Source organism: Hyposmocoma kahamanoa, unplaced genomic scaffold (assembly GCF_003589595.1).
Source record: "Hyposmocoma kahamanoa isolate Upper Pololo Valley unplaced genomic scaffold, ASM358959v1 232, whole genome shotgun sequence".
Lineage (NCBI taxonomy): Eukaryota > Metazoa > Arthropoda > Insecta > Lepidoptera > Cosmopterigidae > Hyposmocoma > Hyposmocoma kahamanoa.
Genome location: NW_020653750.1, coordinates 6,802,322 through 6,826,738, shown reverse-complemented (window position 1 = coordinate 6,826,738; position 24,417 = coordinate 6,802,322). Strand labels below are relative to the sequence as shown.

Below are 24,417 nucleotides of genomic sequence, written 5' to 3'. Positions count from 1 at the left end.
TTTTGCCTCCTAGGAATAAATATCGACATAAATTTAAATTGGAAGGATCATGTGAATAAAGTTGTTGGTAAACTGTCTAGTTTCACATATGCTCTTAACGAGCTCAAAAAATCTACTGACCTTAGGACAGCAACTAGCGCTTACTACGCGTATGCTTATGCCTGGCTTATCTATGGCGTTGCATTGTGGGGCAACAGCACTGACGCAAAAAAAGTTTTTATGTTACAGAAGAAATGTATCCGCATACTCGCTAATATAGACTCGTTTACAAGCTGTCAATCGTATTTCATTAAATATAATATCTTGACTTTACCATGTATATATATTTTACAAATGTGTCTTATTGTCAAGAATAATTTGAATGCATATCCTCTACATTGTCGTTCAGTAAAATTAAGACCCAAATGCAGACTAGCAACAACAGTTTCAAAATTACAAATGGTCAACTTGGGGCCATATTCGATGTCAACTAAAATTTATAACGCACTCCCTCACTTTTTAAAACTGATAAATGGCGTAAAAATGTTTAAAAATCAACTTAGTAAACATCTGTCTCAAAAATGCTACTATTCATTGCAAGATTTTTTTAATGACAAGGAAAATTGTTCATAACGTCATAAACAAGGAATTTTGATATGTTAACTACCTATATTTATAAAAAATATGACATAATTATGTAATTTAATAAAATGACAAATGTTATGTAATTATTAATTATAACTATTATTATATAATTCTAGAATAATTTGACGATTAATTTTTTTGAAATACTTTAGACTTCAATTTGAAATTCATTTTCCAATTAAGTCATTGACTTTTCAGAAAATATTTTGTTTAGATTTAATTATCATTATAATGATATTTTAATTAATGGTAATCAAAATGTGTATTTAAAAAATTGACATAGCTACGCCCTTGCAGGGTACATGTTTGATACTGTAAACTACTATAAGAACTATTATGTAACAACATGTTTTGCAATAAACGTTATTATTATTATTATTATATTATAGGAGAATCCTGTATTTCAGGTAAAAAATACTAATTACACAGGTGAATATAGGATGATTAAATTATAAACAAAAAAATGATTAAAATATGAACAAACAAAAAAATTAACAATGAAATGCAAATCATTTACCTATTACGCTTAAATTAGACAACATTTATTTGGGATAATTAATAAATTCTCTGTATTATCGTAGAACATATTTTGAAGGAATTCTTGGAGAATTTTCTTAACCTTTATGTAACATAAAACGATATATGGCCAGTTTGGTTGTACAAAATTGACCAAAGAAACTCAAAAAATCTGGAAATAAACGTATGTTTTGATGATGCAATTTTGGGGCAGATATCTTTCCGTCTTTTGTCAGTGTTTTCAGTGCTATATAGGAGTGCAATGTGCTGTTTGAGAACTGTGGACTTAATAAATAATTGCCTTACAGTTAGTGCCTTACACGACTTATACAGAAGGTTAGTCGGGTAAAGGAAAGGGCGGAAGAGGTAGATACCTTTAGAACCGCTCGCTTGGCTCTCTCAATGGTTAGTAATAAAGTTTTAGCAATACCACTCCAAGATGTAATACAATATGTAATAATTATAATAATAATAATAACGCACACACTCAACATAGCCCCGCACTAGGGAAACCCTGTGTCGCGGGTGCCATGGACACACACATAGACAACCACAAACTACACCCAAACTCACGAGAGAAATAAATGTAGGCCATACAAACATTTCTCCCGGCCCGGAAATCGAACCTGGGACATCTGCGTGGCAGTCCGGCATGGTAACCGTTCGGCCACGGAGGAATAGATTGACATATGGCATAATAAACTTGCCTGATTATTTTAAAATCAGCAAAGCCGCGTAGGTCTTTTAAATACATATATTAGCTTACGGATTCGACTGCTTAATGGTTCGTTATGACGCTTAAAGAGAGGTTATCCTCTATTATAACATCTAAATACTTTACCTTGTTAGTAATAGCAATGTCTGGACACTTGCACAGGTTGTTAGTAGTCTCCTTACAATGGTGAGCATAAAGTTGTATGTTAGCTATAACAGTCTTTGGTTTTCGCATATAGAACTGCGTGAAACTAGTTTTATCCGTGTTTAGTGTTAATAAATGTTGCTCGAGCCAGTTATTTACGACATTGAATGCTCACTGAGCATACTCATAGACTTCCTTATCAGAGTTAGCAGAAAAAAGCAGAGCAGTATCATCGGCATAGGATATGATCTTCCCGCCATCTAATTCAAAGGTCATTAATATAGATCAGAAACAGAGTAGGGCCTAAAATACTTCCTTGGGGAATTCCAAATGCAGTACTCTTGAGATCTGAACTGAAAACGTCACCTATTTCGACACATTGTGAGCGGTTCTCCTGATAAGCTGCACGTAATTTTAGCTGTATACCTCTTATACCTAGCGATTCAAGCAAGCTTCTGCAGTAGGATGGGTGTATCAACTGTATCAATAGCTTTCGTTAGGTCCAGAAATATCCTCCACTGTTTGGTTACCCTTGTCAAGTTCCCTTGCTAAAAAATTCGTAAGGTGATGCACAGCGTCAGATGTCGATAATTTGGATCTAAAACCGAACTGTGTTTTACATAATATAGATTGTTTCTCCAAATACAATACAAGTCCATTATTTATAAGTTTTTCTAATATTTTAGATATTGTTGGCAGTAACGAAATAGGTCTATAATTCGTTATTTGATCTTTGTTACCAGATTTATATACCGGGACAACAACTGCTTTTTTTTAAGCATATAGGAAATATTCCTTTTGTTAGAGATATTTGCAAAATGAATGTAAGCGGTGAAAGTAGGATGTGCCTGAATTGTTTTAGTATTTTGTTTGATATGTTATCCTATGACCTAGCACTATCGTCTTTTAGGCTTAAAATTATTCTTTCAACCTCACTTTCATCCGTATCTAATAGTACAAATGATCCCAGAGACTTGTTACAGATAGATTGAGTGCTTTGTGGTGGAAAAAGCGACAAAGTTTGAATTTTTTGAGCCAGATTTACGAAGACGAAAACATCATTTGCGCTGTTAGCAGATATCAGCTCAGATGAATGGGCTTTCAATCATCCTGAAGATGATTTGACGTATATGTTACATTTTTTATATATTTCCAAACTTGTTTACTGTCTGTACCAGCTTTGTCTAATTCCTTTTTATCGTAACTATTTTTAACTTTTTTAAGAAGGTTGTCACAAAAGTTCATCTATCGTTTATACGATGCTTGTAATATTAAATTAACTGGATTACATTTAGCCTTCATATGTAGTTTATACCTATGTCGCATACAGCGAATAAATCCCGATGTAATCCAAGGCTTGATATTGTAATTTTTATTATTTAATCGCACGACCTTGTTATTTAATATTGATTGCTGTACATTTTCTACTAAGTAGGACATACAGAAATTCGCGTCATCAGAATTTAAACTGGGTTAACGTCAATGTTGCATAAATCTTTTTCAAGTTTATTTATATTGATTTTAGAAATTATTTGCGTGCGAGTAGAATTAAGCAATTTACGATTAAGGGTTAGTAGGGCGGCTCTATGATCGATTATTGTCGAGTCAGTAACTAATGCTTGAATATTTTTAAATGAATTTAAGCATAATATGGTCTAAGCAAGAGCCGCTTTGATGAGTGGGGAGAGTGTGCGCAGGAAGTAAGCCATGAAACGAGCATACGTTTAGATACTCTTGCGCACAGGAATCGATGCTATTTGGGAGAATGATGATGTTTATGTCTCCTATTAATACTACATTTAAAAGATGATAAAAGTTGAAACGTACCGTTAAGCGAGTCAGTAAAAATTTTGGTATTTCTAAAAGAGGAGGTCTGTACAAAGCTAATATTGCTATGTCTGATCCAATTTTGATTAGGAGCCGATTGCAGTGTAATATATTTAAATTATTCCTAGCATAAACCACTATACCGCCATTTTGGTTGTAATTTTCATTAGAGCTGTATATACTATAGCCTGGCATGAGTGGTAGATTTCTACATTTATCTAACCAACACTCTGTCAGAACTATGACATCACAGTTAACGTTGAATCTTTGCAGGGAAGTACTGAAATTGTCAAAATTCTTATAGGTGCTGCATATGTTGTGTGTTAGTATGGTTAGAGGATTGCTAAACGGTAATAGATGTCTGAAAATTTCAACTTCACAAGACTTTGACTCGGATACAGAGAAATTATCTAAATCGCAAATCAAACCATCAATCAAAGCGTTAAAGTGAATTAAGTTCTATTACAATAATTAATGAGTCATAATCTCTTGAATTGATGTACATTTTTTCGGCAATTTTTCTAGCGGGACAGTCAACATCTCCTGTTTGAATTCAGCTTTCCTTCAGTAGAAATAACGCATACTTTGTTTAAACACTGTTTTATTGTTATCATCCAGTTTTGGATCTCAGGAGTGGGCACAAGATCGGAAGGCGTGGGGGGCTGAGATGAGGGCGTTGGCGGCGGGCTGCGACGCGTTAGTATACTCCGATTAAAGGGACGGTCTTCCATTTTTGTATTAATGTTGAGTAAATGCACTAAACATTATTACTTCTAATAGAGTAAATATATATGTTAATAATTATACAACACGAACACCTAGTGACACCAATAGTTTGCTTCCGCTAAAGTAGAGCTAGGTCACAATTGTGCAAGTAATCATTTATATTATTTTGTTAACTTATAGACGCGACCGATCACACCGCGAGATTCCATCATCACTTCCATCAAAATTCTCAGAACGAGTGGACGTGCTCATAGACCAACTCAAACTTCACGTGGTTTACTGTTTTTATATAATCATTAGATATAAGTATATATAAACCCTTTTGGGGTAAGTGTCTGGACTTGTTAGTAGGTAGTGCTTTATATTGTTTTTTTTATAAATAATTTTTATAAAACACGCTTGGTCACAATCTCACCTGTGGTATATCAACGACATAAGGATGGAGTATTCCGGACCTTCTAGTCGACCGAAAGAGGAACGGTGAGGGTGGAGCTAAATTGAAAAGTACCTGCACACGCTCCCCGAAATGTATTCGATAGAAAACCGACAAGCAGGCTACTTTTCTATACCATTGTAATTTTTTGTACCATTTTGTTATTGATTGTCATAGCCTTTTCATTTCTATTTGTAAATAAATTTATATGAACTGAGCGTTCTCATACATTTCGCTAAGGCTAGGCCTCACACTATGTTGTAATACTTCTACAATTGCGTTTATCGAATAATTAAACTACAAACTTAAATTAAAAAAAATAAGTTCATTTTGTATACAGGAATAGCTTCAAATAATAAAAATGAATCAAAACTACAACAAAAATAACAATCTCTTAATAATTCTTTTAGACCATTATTGGTTGCTTTATAAATTATTTCCGTTAAGGTAAAGGCAAATATTTAAAACCAACTCCTGTGCCTCTACCATGAGTTCACAGTAACAATTATCGTTAGCAACAGCGTCAAATATTTGCATAGGTACATAATGTTATTTCTTCTCGTGGTCGCTAGGGGCGCTGCTCAATTAGCCATACAAAATTATAAAACATTTTAACAGTCTCTGTAATCTCATGTTAAGAGGTACTGGTGAATTTTAATTTTGGTAGTTCTAAGCATACGCCAAGTGTTCAGTCCATTCTTCAGCGGGTCGCAATAATAATAATAATAACACACACACTCAACATAGCCCCGCACTAGGGAAACCCTGTGTCGCGGGTGCCATGGACACACATATAGACAACCACAAATTACACCCAAACTCACGAGAGAAATAATTGTAGGCCACACAAATATTTCTCCCGGCCCGGGAATCAAACCTGGGACCTCTGCGTGGCAGTCCGACATGGTAACCGTTCGGCCATGGAGGCAATGCCGATTTCATCCAAATTAACTGCCTCTGTGGCCGAACAGTTATGGCCGGACTGCCACGCAGAGGTTCCAGGTTCGATTCCCGGTCCGGGAGAAATATTTGTATGGCCTACATTTATTTATCTCGTAAGTTTGGGTGTAATTTGTGATTGTCCATGTGTATTTCCCTGGTGCGCGGCTATGTTGTGTGTGTGCATTATTAAAAAAAAATCCATTCTAAAGATTTTGTATAGGAGAATTTTGAATGTATAGTTTAGTAACAGTAGAGCTCCTTGTGAAAGAGTTGAGACAAATACTTACACCTTACCTATTTCTGCCGTCAATGAGTATTATTGTGTTCCGGTTATGAAGGGTAAGGATGATGGTGAAATTACAAGCACATGGGACTTGTCAACTTATGTCTCACGGTAACGGGCGCAATGGCAGCCCTCAAATCTTTTCAATTTAAAGCTCTGAGTGGTACTGAAATTGTCATGAATAGACGTGTCGCTTTCCACCAGGTGCACGGCATGTTCGCATACAAAAAATTTACATTTACTACTACGTTCTTGACAGGATTAGGTGCATCAATTATTTAAATCACAGCACTCACTCCCTCGAATTTGAAAAAAATTGAATGCATCCATTCATCAAAATAGAATGATTTATGAGCGGGAACTCTTTCAGTAAATACAAATGAGGGAGAGAAGGACGTTGGGTCACTGCCAAAGTGTAGGCTGATTAATGATTTTAGAAGCACACGGGGAAAATAAATCCACATGTACGGACAAACCAAAGGGAAAGAACGGACTAATTTCGAAAGTCCGTTACGTCCCTTTTTCTTAAAAGTGGATTAAACAATTGAAAAAAAGTGTGTTTTTCAAGTCCGGTTTACCATTCTCAAAATATTTCTCTTTTCAAGCAGCAGTCTTGAAAAAAACCTGTTGTATTAATGTTATAAAATGACAATATGTAGAAAACTAATATAATGATGATGCGTTGTTACAAATTATTGTAGAAGTTCTCTTGCAAGTTAAAGTAAAATCAGTCCATTTTTTTTTAAGTACACACTGATTTCATGTTATTGTAATAACGCTCAAAGTATACTTTTTGCATTTTAATTTCAATACACACAACATTTTATATGAACCGAACCTGATATTCATATTTGTACAGGTCTACAGCTTAACTGAGTTGGTTCCTGAGGTAGCTGCGCGGTGCGGGAGGAGTAACAGTTTACAGAACAGTTATATCGCACTGCACATGGGACAATTTCAACAAGACTTTTCTGACGAGATTTAATAACAAGTTGACTGGAAAAAGTGCCTACGAAATTAATAAATAATTGTTGTCCCTCCGTCCATTTGAATTTACCTGCTACGGTCACCTGGAGAATTTGTGGATTTTTTTGTCCACGTGGATCCCTTATTAATAATGACGTAAACAGAATCCACTAGGGGATTCAGTTGGAATTTATGTTCCTGAATGATTGTATGTATGTATGATTTAATTTTTGCTGTGCGCACATCTTCCAGTGCATTATTCCGGATCCTACTATTTTTGTTTTACATTTTGCTACCAATACGTTTGGATAGTAAAGAGTTCCACCCATTTCACTACGCCCTCAACTCACCACATTCACATTTCAACATGTTCTTTGCGCACCATATTTTATGTACTTATTACAATGTAATGTTATAAATGTATTAAAAATTTTGGAGATTGAAGGGATTGTTGTTGTGTGAAAGGATAATAAAATAAAAAAAACTATTTCTTTGATAACTGAAATTAATAGACAAGCCATCTGGCACTCTTTGAATCAACGTGTTATTGAATATCGTCTGACAAATCTTGTTGAAACTGACGTAAACTGCCACTCCTCCCGCACCGCGCAGCTACCTGAGGAATCGACTCTGTTAAGCGATAAGCCTGTAAAATGTACTCTACCTATAATCTACGTCTAAGAACTACTTTAGATATGTTAAACTAAATGGAGCTACAAATTGTTTCCTTAGTATTTATAACGAAATCACTTCTTACAAAATATATATTTTATTTATTTAACCATTTCGATGTACAGCAAAATTGCTACTTGGTATTGAAGCAATAGCTACAGCTTTTAATAGTTGTTCATAGTATAAAACCCATGTAAACTTAATATATTGTAATCATAACATACATGTAAGGTACAATAAAAGCTTAAATACTAGAAAGTAAGGATTTCATCAGGATCAAGGATTAAATTATATGAATAAAATTGGGTCCCCGCAGCAAGGTCAGGACGCTGGCAGCGTTCCCCCTTTGTATGGCTATGTTAATGCGTTGGGCAACGTAACTGCCGGCTCTTGGGTTTCCCAGGCGGCCTATTAATTTTAAAACCTATGTTATATCAATTTAGAACAATTTCTTTAATGCTATGTAATGACTGTTCCATGTGTACATACCAAACTCAAATAGAAATAATTTTTTGTAACAGTTTTTTGGTCCTGATATAAATAAACATTCTATTTTTCGAGACCATATTGCTTTCCAGCGTCAATATAATAGTTTTATCTAATTAACGAAATTCACAAAGAAGTGGTCAAGTTACAAAAACACCAAACTTAAAAATAAAAAATTAATACTGACGCAAAATAAATGATTATAGCTATCTAACTATAAGCAACGACATACTACCTTCTAATTTAATAGGTATTAAAATACTGTACATGACCCTTTATAAGAAGAGACTCGTGTTCATCGGTGAGATGTACGTGCAAATGTCTGTTATAGGTTTAATGATACCCTTTATTAACGACTCACGCACATTACGAGGACTGTCAACACTAAGCAGTGCGAGCCCACACACTACACATAGAAACGTTTTTGTACGACGAATGGGCGGTATACGAAAAGACAATTAAGTTCATGTTATACAATTTTTTTTTGTTTTAAATACTTGTGAAATGTAATAATAAATGACAATAATATACACAATATATCAAAATCAAAGCCAAATATTCATTTATTCCATATTAAAATTTTTCACATGAAATCGTTTTCAAAAAGTCGTCTTTTTAAGCTACTGCTCGTTCACTGTGCTGACTACCCTGAGAATAACGAGCAAGATACTCTACGGGTTGCTTTTTCACAACTTAAATTCTATGGAATACACTTTGAATGATATTTGTGTGAATCTTTATCTAATACATAGTATTCTATTTTGTAATCTTGCAATTAAAATACGTTTAATGTAAGTTTTAAACTTAGGAAATGAAGATCTTAGTACACACTCAGGAATCTTATTGTAAAAACGTATACAGTGCCCCATAAAACAATAGTTTAGTTAAACGAAATGGTGGTACTTGCATGCACCTTTTCAAATGACAAGTAAATCTGGCCTTAAACGAATACAGTTCATGGTTATGAATAAACAAGTAAAAATAAATATCACCAATGACACCTAGAAACGTCTAGAAACACTGATATTTGGGTCTCGCGTCATTCCATGAAAAAAAAATGTCTTACAAATAATATTTTTGTTTGATTTAATCTTAGGATTTAATGGTTAGTGCCTTCCAATCGTTTGTTTCGCAAACAAATATGCGATTTTGATATGAAAACTAGTTTCATTTTACTAAATAACTTGTGCAAATGTGAAATAAAAAATGCGCTTACAACACTTTATGTTTTTATTTTTATTTATTTGTATTTATTAAGAATATTATTAGTAATCGGCATTTATACATATAATTTCAATATCATTTAAATGCCAAAGTATCTCGCATTGTAATGCGTTTGTTATGTGTATATATTTTTTTATTAATGCTTTAAATTTTGAATAAACAACGCAAGATTCGATTACCGAAATTCAAAAATATTTTGTTAGCTATAACTTCTTCCGTCAGTGTGCAGCTCTTCATACTTTCCCAACGATCTAGTTCTAATTCACAGAAAGTAAACTAAGGGGGGTTTTGCTGGTAATGTTCTGCGAAATATTATTTAAAGTATACAATTATTTTTAAAGTTGATAATGCTAAGTCCCGCTTAATTTAATTCCTATAAAAAAGGAGTACTATCGTCAGTACCGTGAAATTGAACGCACATAAGTAAGAGCCCAGAGTGTACAAGACAAGAAGCTGAAAACAAAACAACATCGGTTTTTTAGTAAATCATACGTAAATCAAAATATAACCTAAAGATGTAAATCGGGATGAGTCCCAATTCTCGAGCAATTTGTGGCTAATCCTCAGAGAGCCTATACTCTAGCTAAATTCGATGTAGAATGTTTAATAACAAACGTTGCTAGGCAACCAATGATGGCATAGGAAAATTACATTTTTTTCAATGCTCATTATTAAGGCATATAATTGCATCATATAAAGCAAGTCCTACATGCAAATAAGTTGAGGATTCCACGCCAATGCCGCAGGCCCCGTGTGAAACCACCAACAGTCGAGCGAAGACCTGCCATCTTAAGGCCCATTTAGATGGAGAGAGTTTCTCGTCTCGAAGGTACGATTATCGAAAGAATATAAAAAACTTTCCTCGTCTAAACATTCGCGATTATCGTGTAAACGTGTGCGATAATCGCCTCGCCTTTCAATATTGAATGTCTCCGTGTAAACACAACTCGAAAGCAAAAATCGTATTTCGAGTTTCTGTGCTAGCCGTTTCAGAGGTGTTACAGACAAGATCGGAAGAGTCCTCAGGCGCGCATCTATCAAGACCTATTTCAAGCCCCTGAGGAAGATTTCTCAGTTCCTGAGACCCGTGAAATGTAACATCCCCTTACAAGATGCAGGAGTTTACAAGCTTGACTGTGAGTGCGGTCTCTCTTATATTGGACAAACAAAGCGAAGTATTTGTACCCGCGTCAAAGAACATATCGCTGATGTCAAACACCGTCGCGTAAACAAGTCTGCAGTCTGCGAGCATGTCATGGATAAACCTACACATTCAATGAAGTTTGACAAACCCCAGGTCCTTGCAAAAGAAGTCCGTTATCTGCCCAGGATGCTGCGAGAGGCCATTGAAATTAAAAAACATCCTAATTTCAACAGGGAAGATGGTTTCTCCGTACCACCAGTTTGGGATCCAGTATTTCCTCTAATGAAAAATCCCAAACAGACATAAGACTGCAGTACTAATTAATGTTTTAGTTTAGTTTATTCTAATTTCTATTAATAATTAATAATAAATTAAACTTAATAAAAATTCATTCAATAAAATAATTTGTAAAACTTAATGTAGCGTAAATTGGAATGTTTTCTTTGTAAAATTAAAAATAAGGTATTTAATTAATAACTATTGTAACTATAGTGAAAAAATAGGGTGGTTTGCATTAATATTAGACATAACTGGTTGAAGACTGTACCACCTCAGTCAACCGTGACCATGGGACCTGTAAAGGGCCCGAAACGTCGGTTTGTTTGAAAAAACAAATATACGCGATTTAAATCCGGAAAAATAGTTTAATTTCCTAAATAAAAATAAATGTTTGCATCCTATTAATATTTACTGCTAGATGGTAGGTAATGGTAGATGGAAAGAAACAAAATTTTAAGATTTTATTTGATATTAATTTCCCACATAATTATATCATCCAGTATCTATTTCCGATTCTGAACTTGAATTACCACCAGAACTCGAATGTTTGCAATCTCTCCCTTCAAATCAAAAAGTCACTAGGGATGACACAGTTTTACAAATAATTGAATACTGGTAATTTTTATGTAATTTCAGGTGATTTGAAATTTCTGTTGAATAATATTAATTATAAACATGACTTCAAGATTTAATATTATCCATAACCTTGTTGAATTTCAGGGGAATTGTGGTAACTGTGAAAGAGTCTGAGATGAAAATCCTATAAGTCATATGTTTTTGTTTGTCGACATTTATTCTACATCGAATTTGGCCAGAGTATAGACTCTTACATCCAATATAAGTAGAAGTTAACAGACAAATAACGTAACAATTACTAAAATATTCAAGTACATTTAAGTCATCGTCTTGCTCAGTTAGAACTATGGATCTTTCTCATTATATTTGGCAAAGAATTGATTGAAATCTTAGCTTAATAGCTTAAAATTGCTGTCTGTCTACTGTACTGTAAGTCTTAGGGGAAGTCGGACTAAAGTAATATTTATAGAAATATAAAATATACGATAATCTTACTTTAAACCCAGAGTCGAAAACAATGTGATCCAACTTTTTAACAAGTTTTTTAGTCCTATTACAGTGCAAATTTCTCATAAAAACCTCCATTATACCGTTCTTAGTGTCCCGATCTACGCGTTCAGTTGCATTTACTACACGTGGAGCTAATATTTTTAAAATTCCCTTTTCTGCAACAATAACAATATCAGTATGATACTAATATATCTATAGATTATACCTAGTTACATTGTCGAATTTCAATATAAAGAGAATGCCAAAAAAGAGAATCCCAAAAAAGAGGACACGCCGAAGTTTTTGAATGTTATAAGTATATAATAACAAAATTATTTTTTTAAGTTTTTAGATTTACTTTATCTACAAAATAATATCCAAAGTAAAAAATAAAACATCTCCCACTGCTTACCATACAATATAGAGCGGCGTACAAGAGAGGAAAATAGAAGTGAGCATAGAAAAAGTAACAAGAAGTCACAATTACAATATTTATTTCTCGAAAAACACTTTTCATTTCATAAAAAGTTAGCTAAGATCAACGACTTGCAATCTATAGACAAGAACATTCACAGCAACTCTATATTCCAAACAAAACACTATCAATAGTGACACTGTTTTGTTTTTAACCGCCTTCAAAAAAGGAGCAAGTTCTCAATTCGACTGTATGTGTGTTATGCGATAACTCATTTGGCATTTGTGCACCGATTTTGATGATTCTTTTTTGTTGGAAAAAATGTTTCTCAGGATTGGTCCCATTTAAATTTGAAGAAAATATTACACCTCTAAGGGCAGCCATACACGGACCGCTCGAGCAGTTAGCCAATGACCAACATACACAGACTGCTCTTGCAGTCATAGTCAACAGCTTGAGGCTACTATTGATAACTACTGGAGCAGTTGATACCAACTACGGCAGTTGGTATCAACTGCTCAACAAGTGACAATTTCAATTTCATTCAAATCAGTAGCAACATGGATTTTAAGGAAGAAGCACTACTACTACTAGTTTTGCTCAGACGACGACCGCGGCGGCTTAGAGTTTGCTGCTGCGAAATTACGCGAGTGACATGGAATGAAGAGCGCGGGGGGAGGTAACTGCGCGAGAGCAGTGGACAGCTCGAACAGTCAGTGTATGCCTGGTGACGGCTTGATTGCACGATGAAATTTCACCGCGCTGCAAACCACCCCAAGCAATCAAACTGCTCGAGCGGTTTGGTGTATGTGTACATAGAAGATTGTACTTTGCTATGTTGTATACTGCACTGAGATTATAGTGTTGAATTTCATCAAAGAGTACCAGTACCGTAGTACCACAGTCTAATCAATATGTTCATTACACTGTGGTAGTACCGTGACCAGACGCGACAATCTATACTTGTTGGGAATGAGCCAGATAGGCAGGTATTATTGAGTGTTTACCAATGATATTTATCCATAGTTGGGGAATTAACGTAAAGCCCCTGACAAAGTCGCTATTAGCTGCACAATACATTTCATTCTGCATTGACGCAGGGGCCTTCCTCTTACTATTTATATTTATTATATTACTAAAAAGAAAAACAAATTAACTAAAAAAAAATACAATCGAGTTGTTGAAATTATTGTTGTTACGTTATGTTATGTTATGTACTTTCATTGCGGAAAAGTAATGCTCTTTAGAACATGCAGCTTAGTCTTTTCTATGTTTATATAATGGTAACCACAGTAACTATTTTATTCATATTACCCCAATTCTGTTATTGTGTAGTCAGAACACTCTATTGCTTATTAATCTATGATACTGAAATGTTGTGTCTTCACCGCACGTCAGTGAAACATAACTTGTATATGGAACGCCGCATCTACGCTACGCTATGTACGATAGTACATAGATATCCGTTGGCTAAGATATGTAAAATGTCAAAATAAATAACGAAAAATTACCTATATAAAGTGCATTTATAGTTCACTGTAGTCTTACAACTTTGATAAATACCATTTTATTACGAAGTTACGTTATACACTTACAAGTTTGCAAAAATATCCGATAAAATATGGCGGACAATGTCAAATAATCGCAGAAAATAACTTTTACACACTACACATAAAATTCACTTACTTAACGTCCACTGTTGCCTTACAATTTGATTGGACAGTTTTTTCACTCATGGAGCTTTACCGATAAATCAAAAGCAGTTTTATAGAAAATAAGAAAATTTCAATTAATAATTGCAACTTTTTCATTGAAAAAAAAAACCGACCTCGAAAGTTTGCTTGTTGGCTTATTCCGATTTCCATGGGGTCCCCTCATCAGATTCTGACTTCTTAGTGACAATGAGACTGTTATGGACTCCTGTGTACATTTTATACTTTTTTCTGGTTGTCGTGGTGACGGTGATTTGTTAATTACATGTATCAAGTGTCAAATGAAAAGTCGACTTGCGGAAAATATTTTTTTTAATTTGTGATAGCTGAAACGAACCCGGAACAGCATCGTTGGCATAAGGGACTACCTCGAAAGTATACCCTTTCAAACAAAAAAATAGTTTTAAAATCGGTCCATAATTCGTGGAGAAATCGGTATGTCATTAAAATTTGAGGATTTTCATCGATTTCCATGGGATCCCCTCATCAGATTCTGACTTGTTGACAATGGGAACACCGGGAGAGTGCACCCTTTCAAACAAAAAATGAATTTTCAAAAACGGTATACAATTGACGGACAAATCTGAAAACATACATACAGCCGAACGTAAACCTCCGCCTTTTTTTCAAGTCGGTTAAAAAGAGTGAAGTACCTGTCACTGTTTTATCGTATTTGTTTCGATTTTTTTTGCATTATTTTGACTATGTTGGTAGCTTTGAACATAGCTAAACTATGTATTGGCTCTTGTCCCAATAGAAATTTGAAAACGCCGTTACCGTGGCCGCCATAACTGCCTGGACTATATTTATGGTACGGACTATACCTATGTATAGTGGTGACACTAGGGGTGATATAAGTTATTGCATATAAGTTATAGCCTACCAATCAGTGTAACTAACAAAATTTAAAATGTGAAAATGTGAAAAGTGAATGAATGAAAAAACCAATTCAAAAGATCTGTAACAAACACTTAAGAAATCGTAACGTATACTGACTCGATCAGCACCTCGGTTTGTAGAACGGTGGCCCTAGTTTGGCATACAAACGCAGGTTCAAGTCTTGTCAGATTGAAGAGATTTTTCTTTGTGTTCGTTCTTTGTACTAATAATAATTATAACTAACCAGTGGAGTAATTTCACAAAAAAAAAATAATATCATGGCAAAACCTGGGCTTTGTCTCACGCTCGAGGTTACGCGAAAAGTGCCTACCGCTGCCGCTGACTGTATCGCCTTCAGTGCAAGCGCTCAGAGGGTGTTGCACGCACATCTGTATGGTCGTATGGTACGTTCCGCTACGCTAGCCCCATGGAAGTTGGAGACTCATTCCTTTTCCAAGGATTGTGAATCTTCTTCGACGTGCAGTTTCATTATAATATTCTTCTTCACCGTTAGCGAGAGAAACTTTCACAAATGTACATAACTTCGAAAAGTCATAGGTAATAAATAAAGGTAATTTCAAATTTCTATATTATATATAATTGATGATTAAACGAACTTACCTGTACGTGAAGTTCTATCGTAATTACTCGAAGAGCTTCGTTCGAAGATATTAGCATTCATACACAATGTAGTTTCACATATAGACTCGTCGTTTCGCACTTTAATTTGGAGAAAAAGAAAATAAAAAAATATGTGGGTAGTACAGGTGGGTAGTACTCACTGTGGTGGGACTCGGAGCTGTCATTTAGTTTGGAGAAATGCTGAGCTGTTAAACATAATATTTCACGATGATGGTTTCAAGGTGGGAGGATGCTAATACCTTCGAAAAGCTCTAACCTTTGGCATGCCTGGTAGGGTCTATCAGACCCACCACTTCAAAAAACCGACGTTATTTTGTAAAATTTGAAAAAAACGGTGGCGTGGGCTTCAGTAGCTTCGCTTAATCAACGAACGGCCATTTTGCCGCCCCTTCCTCAGTCCTCTGCGTGCGCGCGTCTGAGTAGTACGTGCATTATTGCGTGCAGGCCTGTGAGACCCCACCAGGCATACGGCGTAACACTTCATCTGTAAGTAACTTTTTTTTATTTTTTGTTATATCCTTGACTAGTGTAGTAAATTATTCATAAAAATAATATTGTTACAGTAAAAAATGGCTAGAAGACTGAACTGTTTAGAAATCAGTAAAATTTTGGAGATAGAAGAGGACGAAAATGACGTGACTTTTGATGAAAGTGGGAATGAGTCTGATCGTGTTAGTATACGAAATGATTCAGACGAGGAGGCGGTGGAAGAGGTTACCATTGAGCCTCAAGATGAAAGTAGTGTTAGCGATGATGAGATGGACCAGTCAATATCAAATTTTGCTCACAGAGCTGTTTACAAGGGCAAAGACAACACAATTTGGTACCGTGATCCTCCAAACTCGCGCGTCCGCACAAGAAGTGAAAATATTGTCACTGGAACACCAGGAGTAAAACCTGAAGCAAAAAATTCTCTACTTTTTGAGATTCGACGACTGTGATACGCGTGATGAAAGGGCAGCTATTGATAGATTGGCACCTATTAGAAAATTATATGAGGACTTTGTAAAAAACTGTAAGGAAATTTACACCCCGTACGAAAATTTAACGATCGATGAAGAACTTGTTGCATTTCGTGGTCGATGCAAGTTTCGCCAGTATATACCCAATAAGCCAGCAAAGTATGGGATAAAAATTATTGCCCTTGTTGATGCCCACACATACTATTCCTTGAATATGGAGATTTATGCAGGAGAACAGCCCGATGGGCCATACAAAGTGAGTAATAAGGCACATGATGTTGTTGATCGTATAGTCCAACCGATCTCTCAAACAGGACGAAACGTTACAATGGACAATTGGTTTACGAGCTATCCTACATACGACCACCTATTGAAAAATCATAAACTGACTGCAGTTGGAACTATAAAAAGCAATAAAGCCTGTATCCCATCAAAGTTCCATGAACGTCGTGAGATAAACACCACGCTCTTCGGATTCCAAAACGATTTGACAATTGCATCTTATATTCCAAAACGAAATAAAAATGTGTTCATGCTCTCATCTCTCCATCATGATAGTGAGATAGATCCTGAAACAGGAGACCAGCAAAAGCCCGCTGTTATAACTTTCTATAACAAAACGAAAAGTGGAGTAGATAATGTTGACAAACTAATACGTACATATAACGTATCTCGCAATTCAAAAAGATGGCCTCTAACAATATTTTTCTGGATTCTCAAAACAGCTGGGATAAATGCAAAAATCGTTCAAATGTTGAACTGCCCCGATAAAACACCAACCAGAAGAGAATTCATAAAAAAATTAGGCATGGCATTGATAGCCCCACACCAAGCTGAAAGAAAACTTAATTTGCGACTTCCAGCGAGCATGCGTAAACGAATTAGCACTCATCTGGGCGAATTATCAGGGCCACCTCCCAAGAAACCTGACGTTGGCATAAAAAAACGTTGCTTTTTATGCCCTGTGAAAAAAGATCGCAAGTCAAAATACACTTGTATCTCCTGCACAAGTCACATTTGTCTGGAGCATGCAAATTATATATGCGAAAATTGTCGATCAGATGCTGACTGAATTTTTACTGAGTTCCTACGTTTTGTTCTTCCAAATACTTTTTTAATAGCATATAAGTCGATTTGTTAGTGCCTTAAATTACTCTAAGTCTGATTTTGATCTCTATTTTAAACGTAAAATGATTTATTTTAAACAGTTTAATTTTTGTTTCTTAAAATAAGAAGGTTTTTAAATTTCATTATTAAAAGATTTAATATACATAAATAGTCTTTTTTTATTTTATTTCTTATACATATAACATTAAAAATAATCAAGATATGCAACCTAATATTTCTAGCCCATTGCCTTGCATTAAAAATATATTTTTCCATTTGCGGGTCCCTCAGACCCACCAGGCATACCGTGTGATTTTATTCGACCAGGCATGCCAAGGGTCAAGTAATTATGATAGAACTTCACGTACAGATAAGTCCGCTTAATCATCAATTACTCTTCAAGCTTCGTTCTCGATATTAGCATTCATACACAATGTAGATGTTGAGAGAGAAAACCGTCGTGAAATGTTACATGGAAGGAAATATGTAATAGTTTTGGTAGATTTGTATTAAAAACAAAAAAAATAAATTAAGTTGTTTATTGATTATTTTTAACAATCGTGAATATTAAAGTATGTTAATTAATTACCCATATTATATAGGTAGTATAAAAAAAGTAATTAGTAATTATTGAATATATTTGTATTGCAGTTATGTATAAAGAAAATTAAAATTTAGTATTTAATATATTCGATACTCGATTGATAAATTATTTGAAATCATTCTATAATAATGTTTAGCGAAGACGGCAGAGGTTGCACTCCAACCTGCTGTCTTCCGAATTGTATCTGGACTAAAGCCCGATCTAAAATCCTTGGAAGTGGCTGCATGTCTTGTGCCATGCGCAGTAAACAACGTTGTCAATCCCGCAGCTTCCCAACGCACTCTTTACCCATCTGCTCAGAGTTTGTGAGGATACCTCTCGATGAGGTTTCCAATACGAGATGAATAATGCTTGTTGACTTTGACATAGATGCCTGGTTATATTCTAACAGCACTCGCAGGACATATTTGCAGCCTATCTGGGAAAAAAGGTAACGAAAGTACTGGCTGAACCGAACCTACGCGTGACCATGTGAGGTTTTAATTAAATGCGGAATTTTTGTATTGAAACCTGATTCCAATAAGGTAATATTATGTATGTTTATTTTTGAAAATGTCTGTACTCTGTGGGCCGTGACTAGCCCCAACAAAGTTATTAATATTTTACTAATTCTGTCCAAATCTAGATTATCGTTGTGAAACCAATCAGCTAATAACGCTTGATCTATGTTCCAAGTAAGATTGTATTTAGGTAATGTAGGCCGCAAACGAAAGATTCCCTTAAAGTACCTTTGAATAAAATCATTATTTGTAATGTCTCGGCCGAGTAATAATAATAAGGCAGATCAGCAACTGTTTAATGTGCCATATTGAGCACCAGTGTTAAGGACACGGATCATAAATCCAAGGACATTGGACACTGACGCGCTGTAAGAATCTATGGAGCTTTCTTGAGTGTATTGTCAGAGAGGGACGTTAGCATTATTGGAATAGATGACTGCGGGGCTCCTCTTCGGAGCAGCGACGTCCGGACAATTTCCCGGCAACCAGCGTAATTCGTCAGTACAACACGCTTGCTACAAGAAGTAATTATCAAATCACTATGTGAATGTAGGTGCAAAGGCTTAGATATAAGAAGATTCTTGAAAAGAGGAAACCAAGGCTGGGTGGGTCATTGTGGCACAACAACAATTCCGGTGGCTCCGTCATTAATAATTTTACGTAAGGTTTTTAAAATAATTGATATTGGTGGAAACGCGTAAAAGAAAAGTGTAGTTCACGATAAGGTAAATACATTAATTGCATAGGCATCTGGCTCTCTATGCCACGAGACATATAATTCACATTTACGGTTAATTCTGCTTGTGAATAAATCTATTTCAGCGTTACCGACGTGGTAACTTATTTTTGCGTAAGCCTCTTGAGAAAGTTCCCATTCAATATCGGGATGTGATTTCTTGATTCAGTATCCGCAACTACATTATCGGAGGGGCGGGTGTAGTCTGCATGCACCATCACTTCACACCATTGCCATAATTTTTGTGTAATGGTAGTTAAATAAGGGAACTGCACACCACCCATTCTATTAGTATACGAAATTGCAGTCGTATTGCCGACACGCAATAGTATTTGACAGTTTTGAGAGTTTTGTGCAAAAACTTTAAGTCCCAAGAAGACGGCAAGTATCTCGATATAATTTATATGTAGAGAGCGTTCATGTTCGTCCCATGGACAGCTGGCAGTATAGTCACCATAGGCGGCGCCCCAAGGAATATTTATCACTTTTTATTTTACATACTGAGCAATCAATAGCATTTAACCACCATTTAAATGCAGCGGACAATGTGTCTGGAATTGTCATTAATTTGTCGTAATTATTAAGATTTAAAAATTTACATCTTTCGAAATCTTTCGTGTAAAGCCAACTGTATTTTATGGCCAGCCAGGCAGATGTGAGCAACCCTAAAAAACGAGCAAAGTCTCAAATTTTACATAGCTAATTTTTATAAATTTTAATACATCTTTTTTAACTATTTCTTTTTTGTCATCAGGTAATCTAACCTCTAATTTTTTTAAATCTATTATGTTTACTAAAAACTTACAAGTGTTCCCAGGTACTAATATACTTTTTTCTGTATTAATGATGGACCCCAAAGACTCTCAATTAACATTTGGTATCATTCATTATTTGATAGACCAATTAGAAATAAATCGTCTAAATAAAAGGTGATAAAAGGTGAATAAGTATCCCTTGGACCTCAAGGTTTTGCAACAGACTTGAGAATTTTTGTAAACACATAAGGGGCTGTATTTAGGCCATACGGTAAGACGTTAAATTCGAAAAGATTACCATTCCATTTAAATCGTAAATATTTCTTAGAATTCGGATGCATGTTAATCAGAAAGTGCGTAATAATCTTTCAAATCTATTGTGCACATGGAGCAATCTTTTGATATAAGCTTTAACACTGTCCTTAAGTCTTCAAGTTTAAAATGTTCTGTATTTATAAACTTATTTAGTTGTTTTAAGTTAAGTACAAAACGTTGTTTACCGTTTGGCTTAGGGACAACAAAAAAAACTAGAAATGTATTGGCCTTCACATGGTCAACCATTTGATATATATATAGGGAAATAGCTCCTATAGTTAAAAGATCTTCTATATATTACATAAAGGCATCCTGTTTGGAGTCTGAGCACTTAGGTCCTGCAGGAACAATTGTTTGAACAACAGGACACGAAAAATTAATTTCATTACTAAGAATCCACGACAGGATGACTGGATTATTTGTGATCATAGACCACTGCTCGTAAAAATGAGAAAGACGACCAGCAAGTTTTACCGTGTTTAACGCCTCTGACGTGTGTGCGGATGACGCGATAATGTCTTGGAGACGCTGTGTTGCCATGTCGTCGTCTATGTCGGAGTCGGAGCTCGCTGTGCGGCCCGAGTGATCCTTGGGCCCCCCGGCGCAGGCGCGGTTTGAGGCTCGCGGGGGCCGTTCTGGAGTTTAAAGACCTGATGGGTGGCTTTCCAGGCTTCTGAGCAACAGTACCCTTAAATGTAGTAGCTGATCTTATATCTACTCCGGACTTCTAATAATATTTGCTGACTTTAATTTAATGTTTCCGCCAAATTCTTACCAAAAAGCATTTCATGTATTTTAGTTTTCCCTGATTTTTTTCTCTATCTGATCAATTCCTTTTTACAGTTAATAGAATAAAAAACCGTCGTAAAATCGAGTCCGTGTGTTGTATATGCCCTATAATGTACGAGCGGTGTCCATCAACAGTTTCAAAAGCTCGTTTGGGTTTGGAGGGTTTTTATAATCTGAACAAAGAAATGTCGTGATTATTGCACCGACAGATGACAAGGCGCACGAGGTCAGTACTTGTTTATTTTCAATTCCCTTGTCACGTTTTGCTCGACTTTCTATTAGGGATGCTCGAATTTCAGGATTGAGCATTGGTGTTTTAATAAGCCTGCAATTCGCCGGAATCAGATACTTTACTTTTAAGTCCTTTCCTATTTCTTTAGAAAGACCGGAAGTAGCGATGTGGTTCAGACGGATCGCAAGATCATTCTGAATGTCACTGCCGTACTCTTTAGTAGAGGTAGGATCTTCGCCAAGTAATTCCAATAGTTCTCGATCCAGCTCAGGCTTTGCTGAGGAATGTTTGTATGATTCAGTTCACTTGACTGTGAAGTGGGTACTTGGGGTGTGACAGATGTGAAGGAACATCGAGGCTGACGTGGGCAGTGGCAGGGTGACAGTGCCGGCGGCATTAGTCTGCTGTTCAGCAGGCGCGGTTGATGATGACGATGGCGCGGCGTTGGTGTCAGCAGCGGGGAGGGATGCAACTACTATGTTTTGTAACCGCGGTGCGGACTGTGGACTGCCTCTGTATCACTATGAGCGGTGGGCTCCAGGAGGTCATCAACCCAAAAGGAACATCCAGGTAAGTACATGCTTTCACTGTCAGCAGGGTCGACGTTGTTTTCGGCGGCGACAGGGTCGCTCTCTGTGAGCAAAATAATTATTTTGCTAAATGAAACATAATTGTGGGTTGTGTGAGACTCCTACTGAGAAACACGAGAACCCAGTAGGTATATTTATACCACTATGGTAGGTGTAAGTATACATAGCTATGGAAATACCCACTAGGTAGATCCAAGCAGCATGTACTTGATTTGTGGAATTGGAAAACCGCAAGCGGACAGTCCGATTTTCAATTGTTTTGATATATTTATTAATGATTACGTACACTATGTACGTAATCATTACGGTAAAGAACCTACTTTATGTAGCTTTGTTGAATAAGCACACCATAATTAAAGTAGAAAATATATAATTAAAATTAATTAAAATATTATGACTCACCCTGTCGGTTCTGAGACGAAAGATTCTCACCATCCGATGACGAAGAATCACTATAGCGTAAATGCCGTTCTAACTTTTTCAATTTTCTAGCAAGATAGTCGTAATCATCATCACTACATTTATTTCGCTTGCGTTTTTGCATTTAATCGAATAAAATGGATACAAAAACTACTAATAACTTAAAAAATAAACTATTAAAAGAATTATTGTACGTAACAGCTCCGAGTCCCGCCACAGCAAGGGTTACCTATACTACCTTTTTTTTTCTTTTTCTCCAAAATAAAGTGTGAAACGGCGAGTCTATATGTGAAACTACATCGTGTACGAATGCTAATCGAGAACAAAGCTTGAAGAGTAATTACTTAATACTAAATTATTGTAATTTCAAAATCTCAGACAAGTCATTACAATCCTCGTACAACCCTAGCGCATTTGGTTCCGCACGACTGTACAATGCGGGCAACGTTTATTTCAACTCTCTGAGCGCGTGCTTAGGTCCCCTTTTCCTCGCAGTGAGCGCCTAGTGTTATTAGTCAGGTTAAGTAGGAAGTATTTTCGATTTTGTATGAGAGTGATATATATGTTACGTAGTAACTATTAAGTGATCTGTGGTAAAACATCTTGATATACAATAAAACCAACAATAAAATTAAGACAGAGTTCATACAACATGCATTACCTTCAAGTTTCAACATCATCAACGAATGTTTTGAGTCCAGCCATTCTCTCCACTCCCTCATCAATGGATCCATGCCAACCGGGTCATACAAAAGATACCAAGCCCTTATTTGAGGTGAGTTTTTGTTTCTGCATGTCGCGTAATACATAAGATGCTATAGGCAATAAAGTTACTATTATTCATATTATATGTACACGAGCTAATTGACGAAACAAAATATCGCATAGGAATGTGGACATATCTTTGTCTACATTAGGAACAACAAATGATTGATGTATCGAAAGAAGAAAACTTGGACCTTCATCAATATATACAACAGAATAATTTTTGTCTGTTTACACAATGGCTGGACCAACTTGGATTTCGTTTGCGATGAACGCCTTGCACGCGCTTGACGGGACGCGTGAGATAGTATTTTTATTTTCTAATATAATTTGGTGTTAGTTTACCAACTCCACCTACAAATTCCATGTAAAATTTCATATGTAAGTTTGGCAATTTGGTTCCTCATAAAAATATAGCCGTCTCTGTGAGTCACGAACGAAACTTATGAAACAAGGTTAATTTTGTAAAATACATAAAATTCACCTATTTTAATGATTTCATAATTCTTCTTTGAATCAATAGTGACTGTCTGAAATAGTACATCATAATTTATCTATGACTTGTCCATTAGTCGATATTATAGCATTGACCTACCAATAAATGGACTTTGGGTTCGCGCTAAAAAGTGTCCGCACCTATAGGGCGTTAAAATCGCATACAGAGCGTCAATTGCGCAACAGTCTTCGTTGTTCGACTGACAGCACGGTTGTCAATCATGCAGTACCACATAATAATAACTTGTAAAAATTGCTGCAGTAAAGTGTAAAAACAGAATTTGGTATCATATTTTCACTAAACAAATACACACATCAAAAAAAGTTTGCGATCACTTCGAAAAACTGAAATCTTTTTTGTTACTGTAGATTATATTATGATTTTTTCTTCTTTTTAGATTCTTTATTTAAAAATAAATTAGAACATAAAACAATGACCCCGTTCAATTGTTT

At 35.6% G+C, this 24,417-nt stretch overlaps 1 protein-coding gene across 5 annotated transcripts in view; it reads right to left on the bottom strand.

Annotated features, from left to right (window-relative positions):
- Positions 1-1,188: 1,188 nt before the first annotated feature.
- LOC113228516 overlaps positions 1,189-24,417 on the bottom strand; it is a 120,367-nt gene continuing 97,138 nt past the window's right edge. For 4 of the 5 annotated variants that reach the window (XM_026461849.1, XM_026461851.1, XM_026461853.1 and 1 more), the window contains 3 exons: positions 23,366-23,519; positions 12,053-12,222; positions 9,655-10,011 (listed from right to left, as the gene is read on the bottom strand). In XM_026461849.1, the coding sequence (XP_026317634.1) occupies positions 9,925-10,011; positions 12,053-12,222; positions 23,366-23,519 (411 nt within the window). In that variant the 3' untranslated portion in view covers positions 9,655-9,924. Of the gene's footprint in view, positions 1,313-9,654; positions 10,012-12,052; positions 12,223-23,365; positions 23,520-24,417 lie in introns of those variants that run through there. The other variant, XM_026461852.1, reaches the window with a different exon arrangement.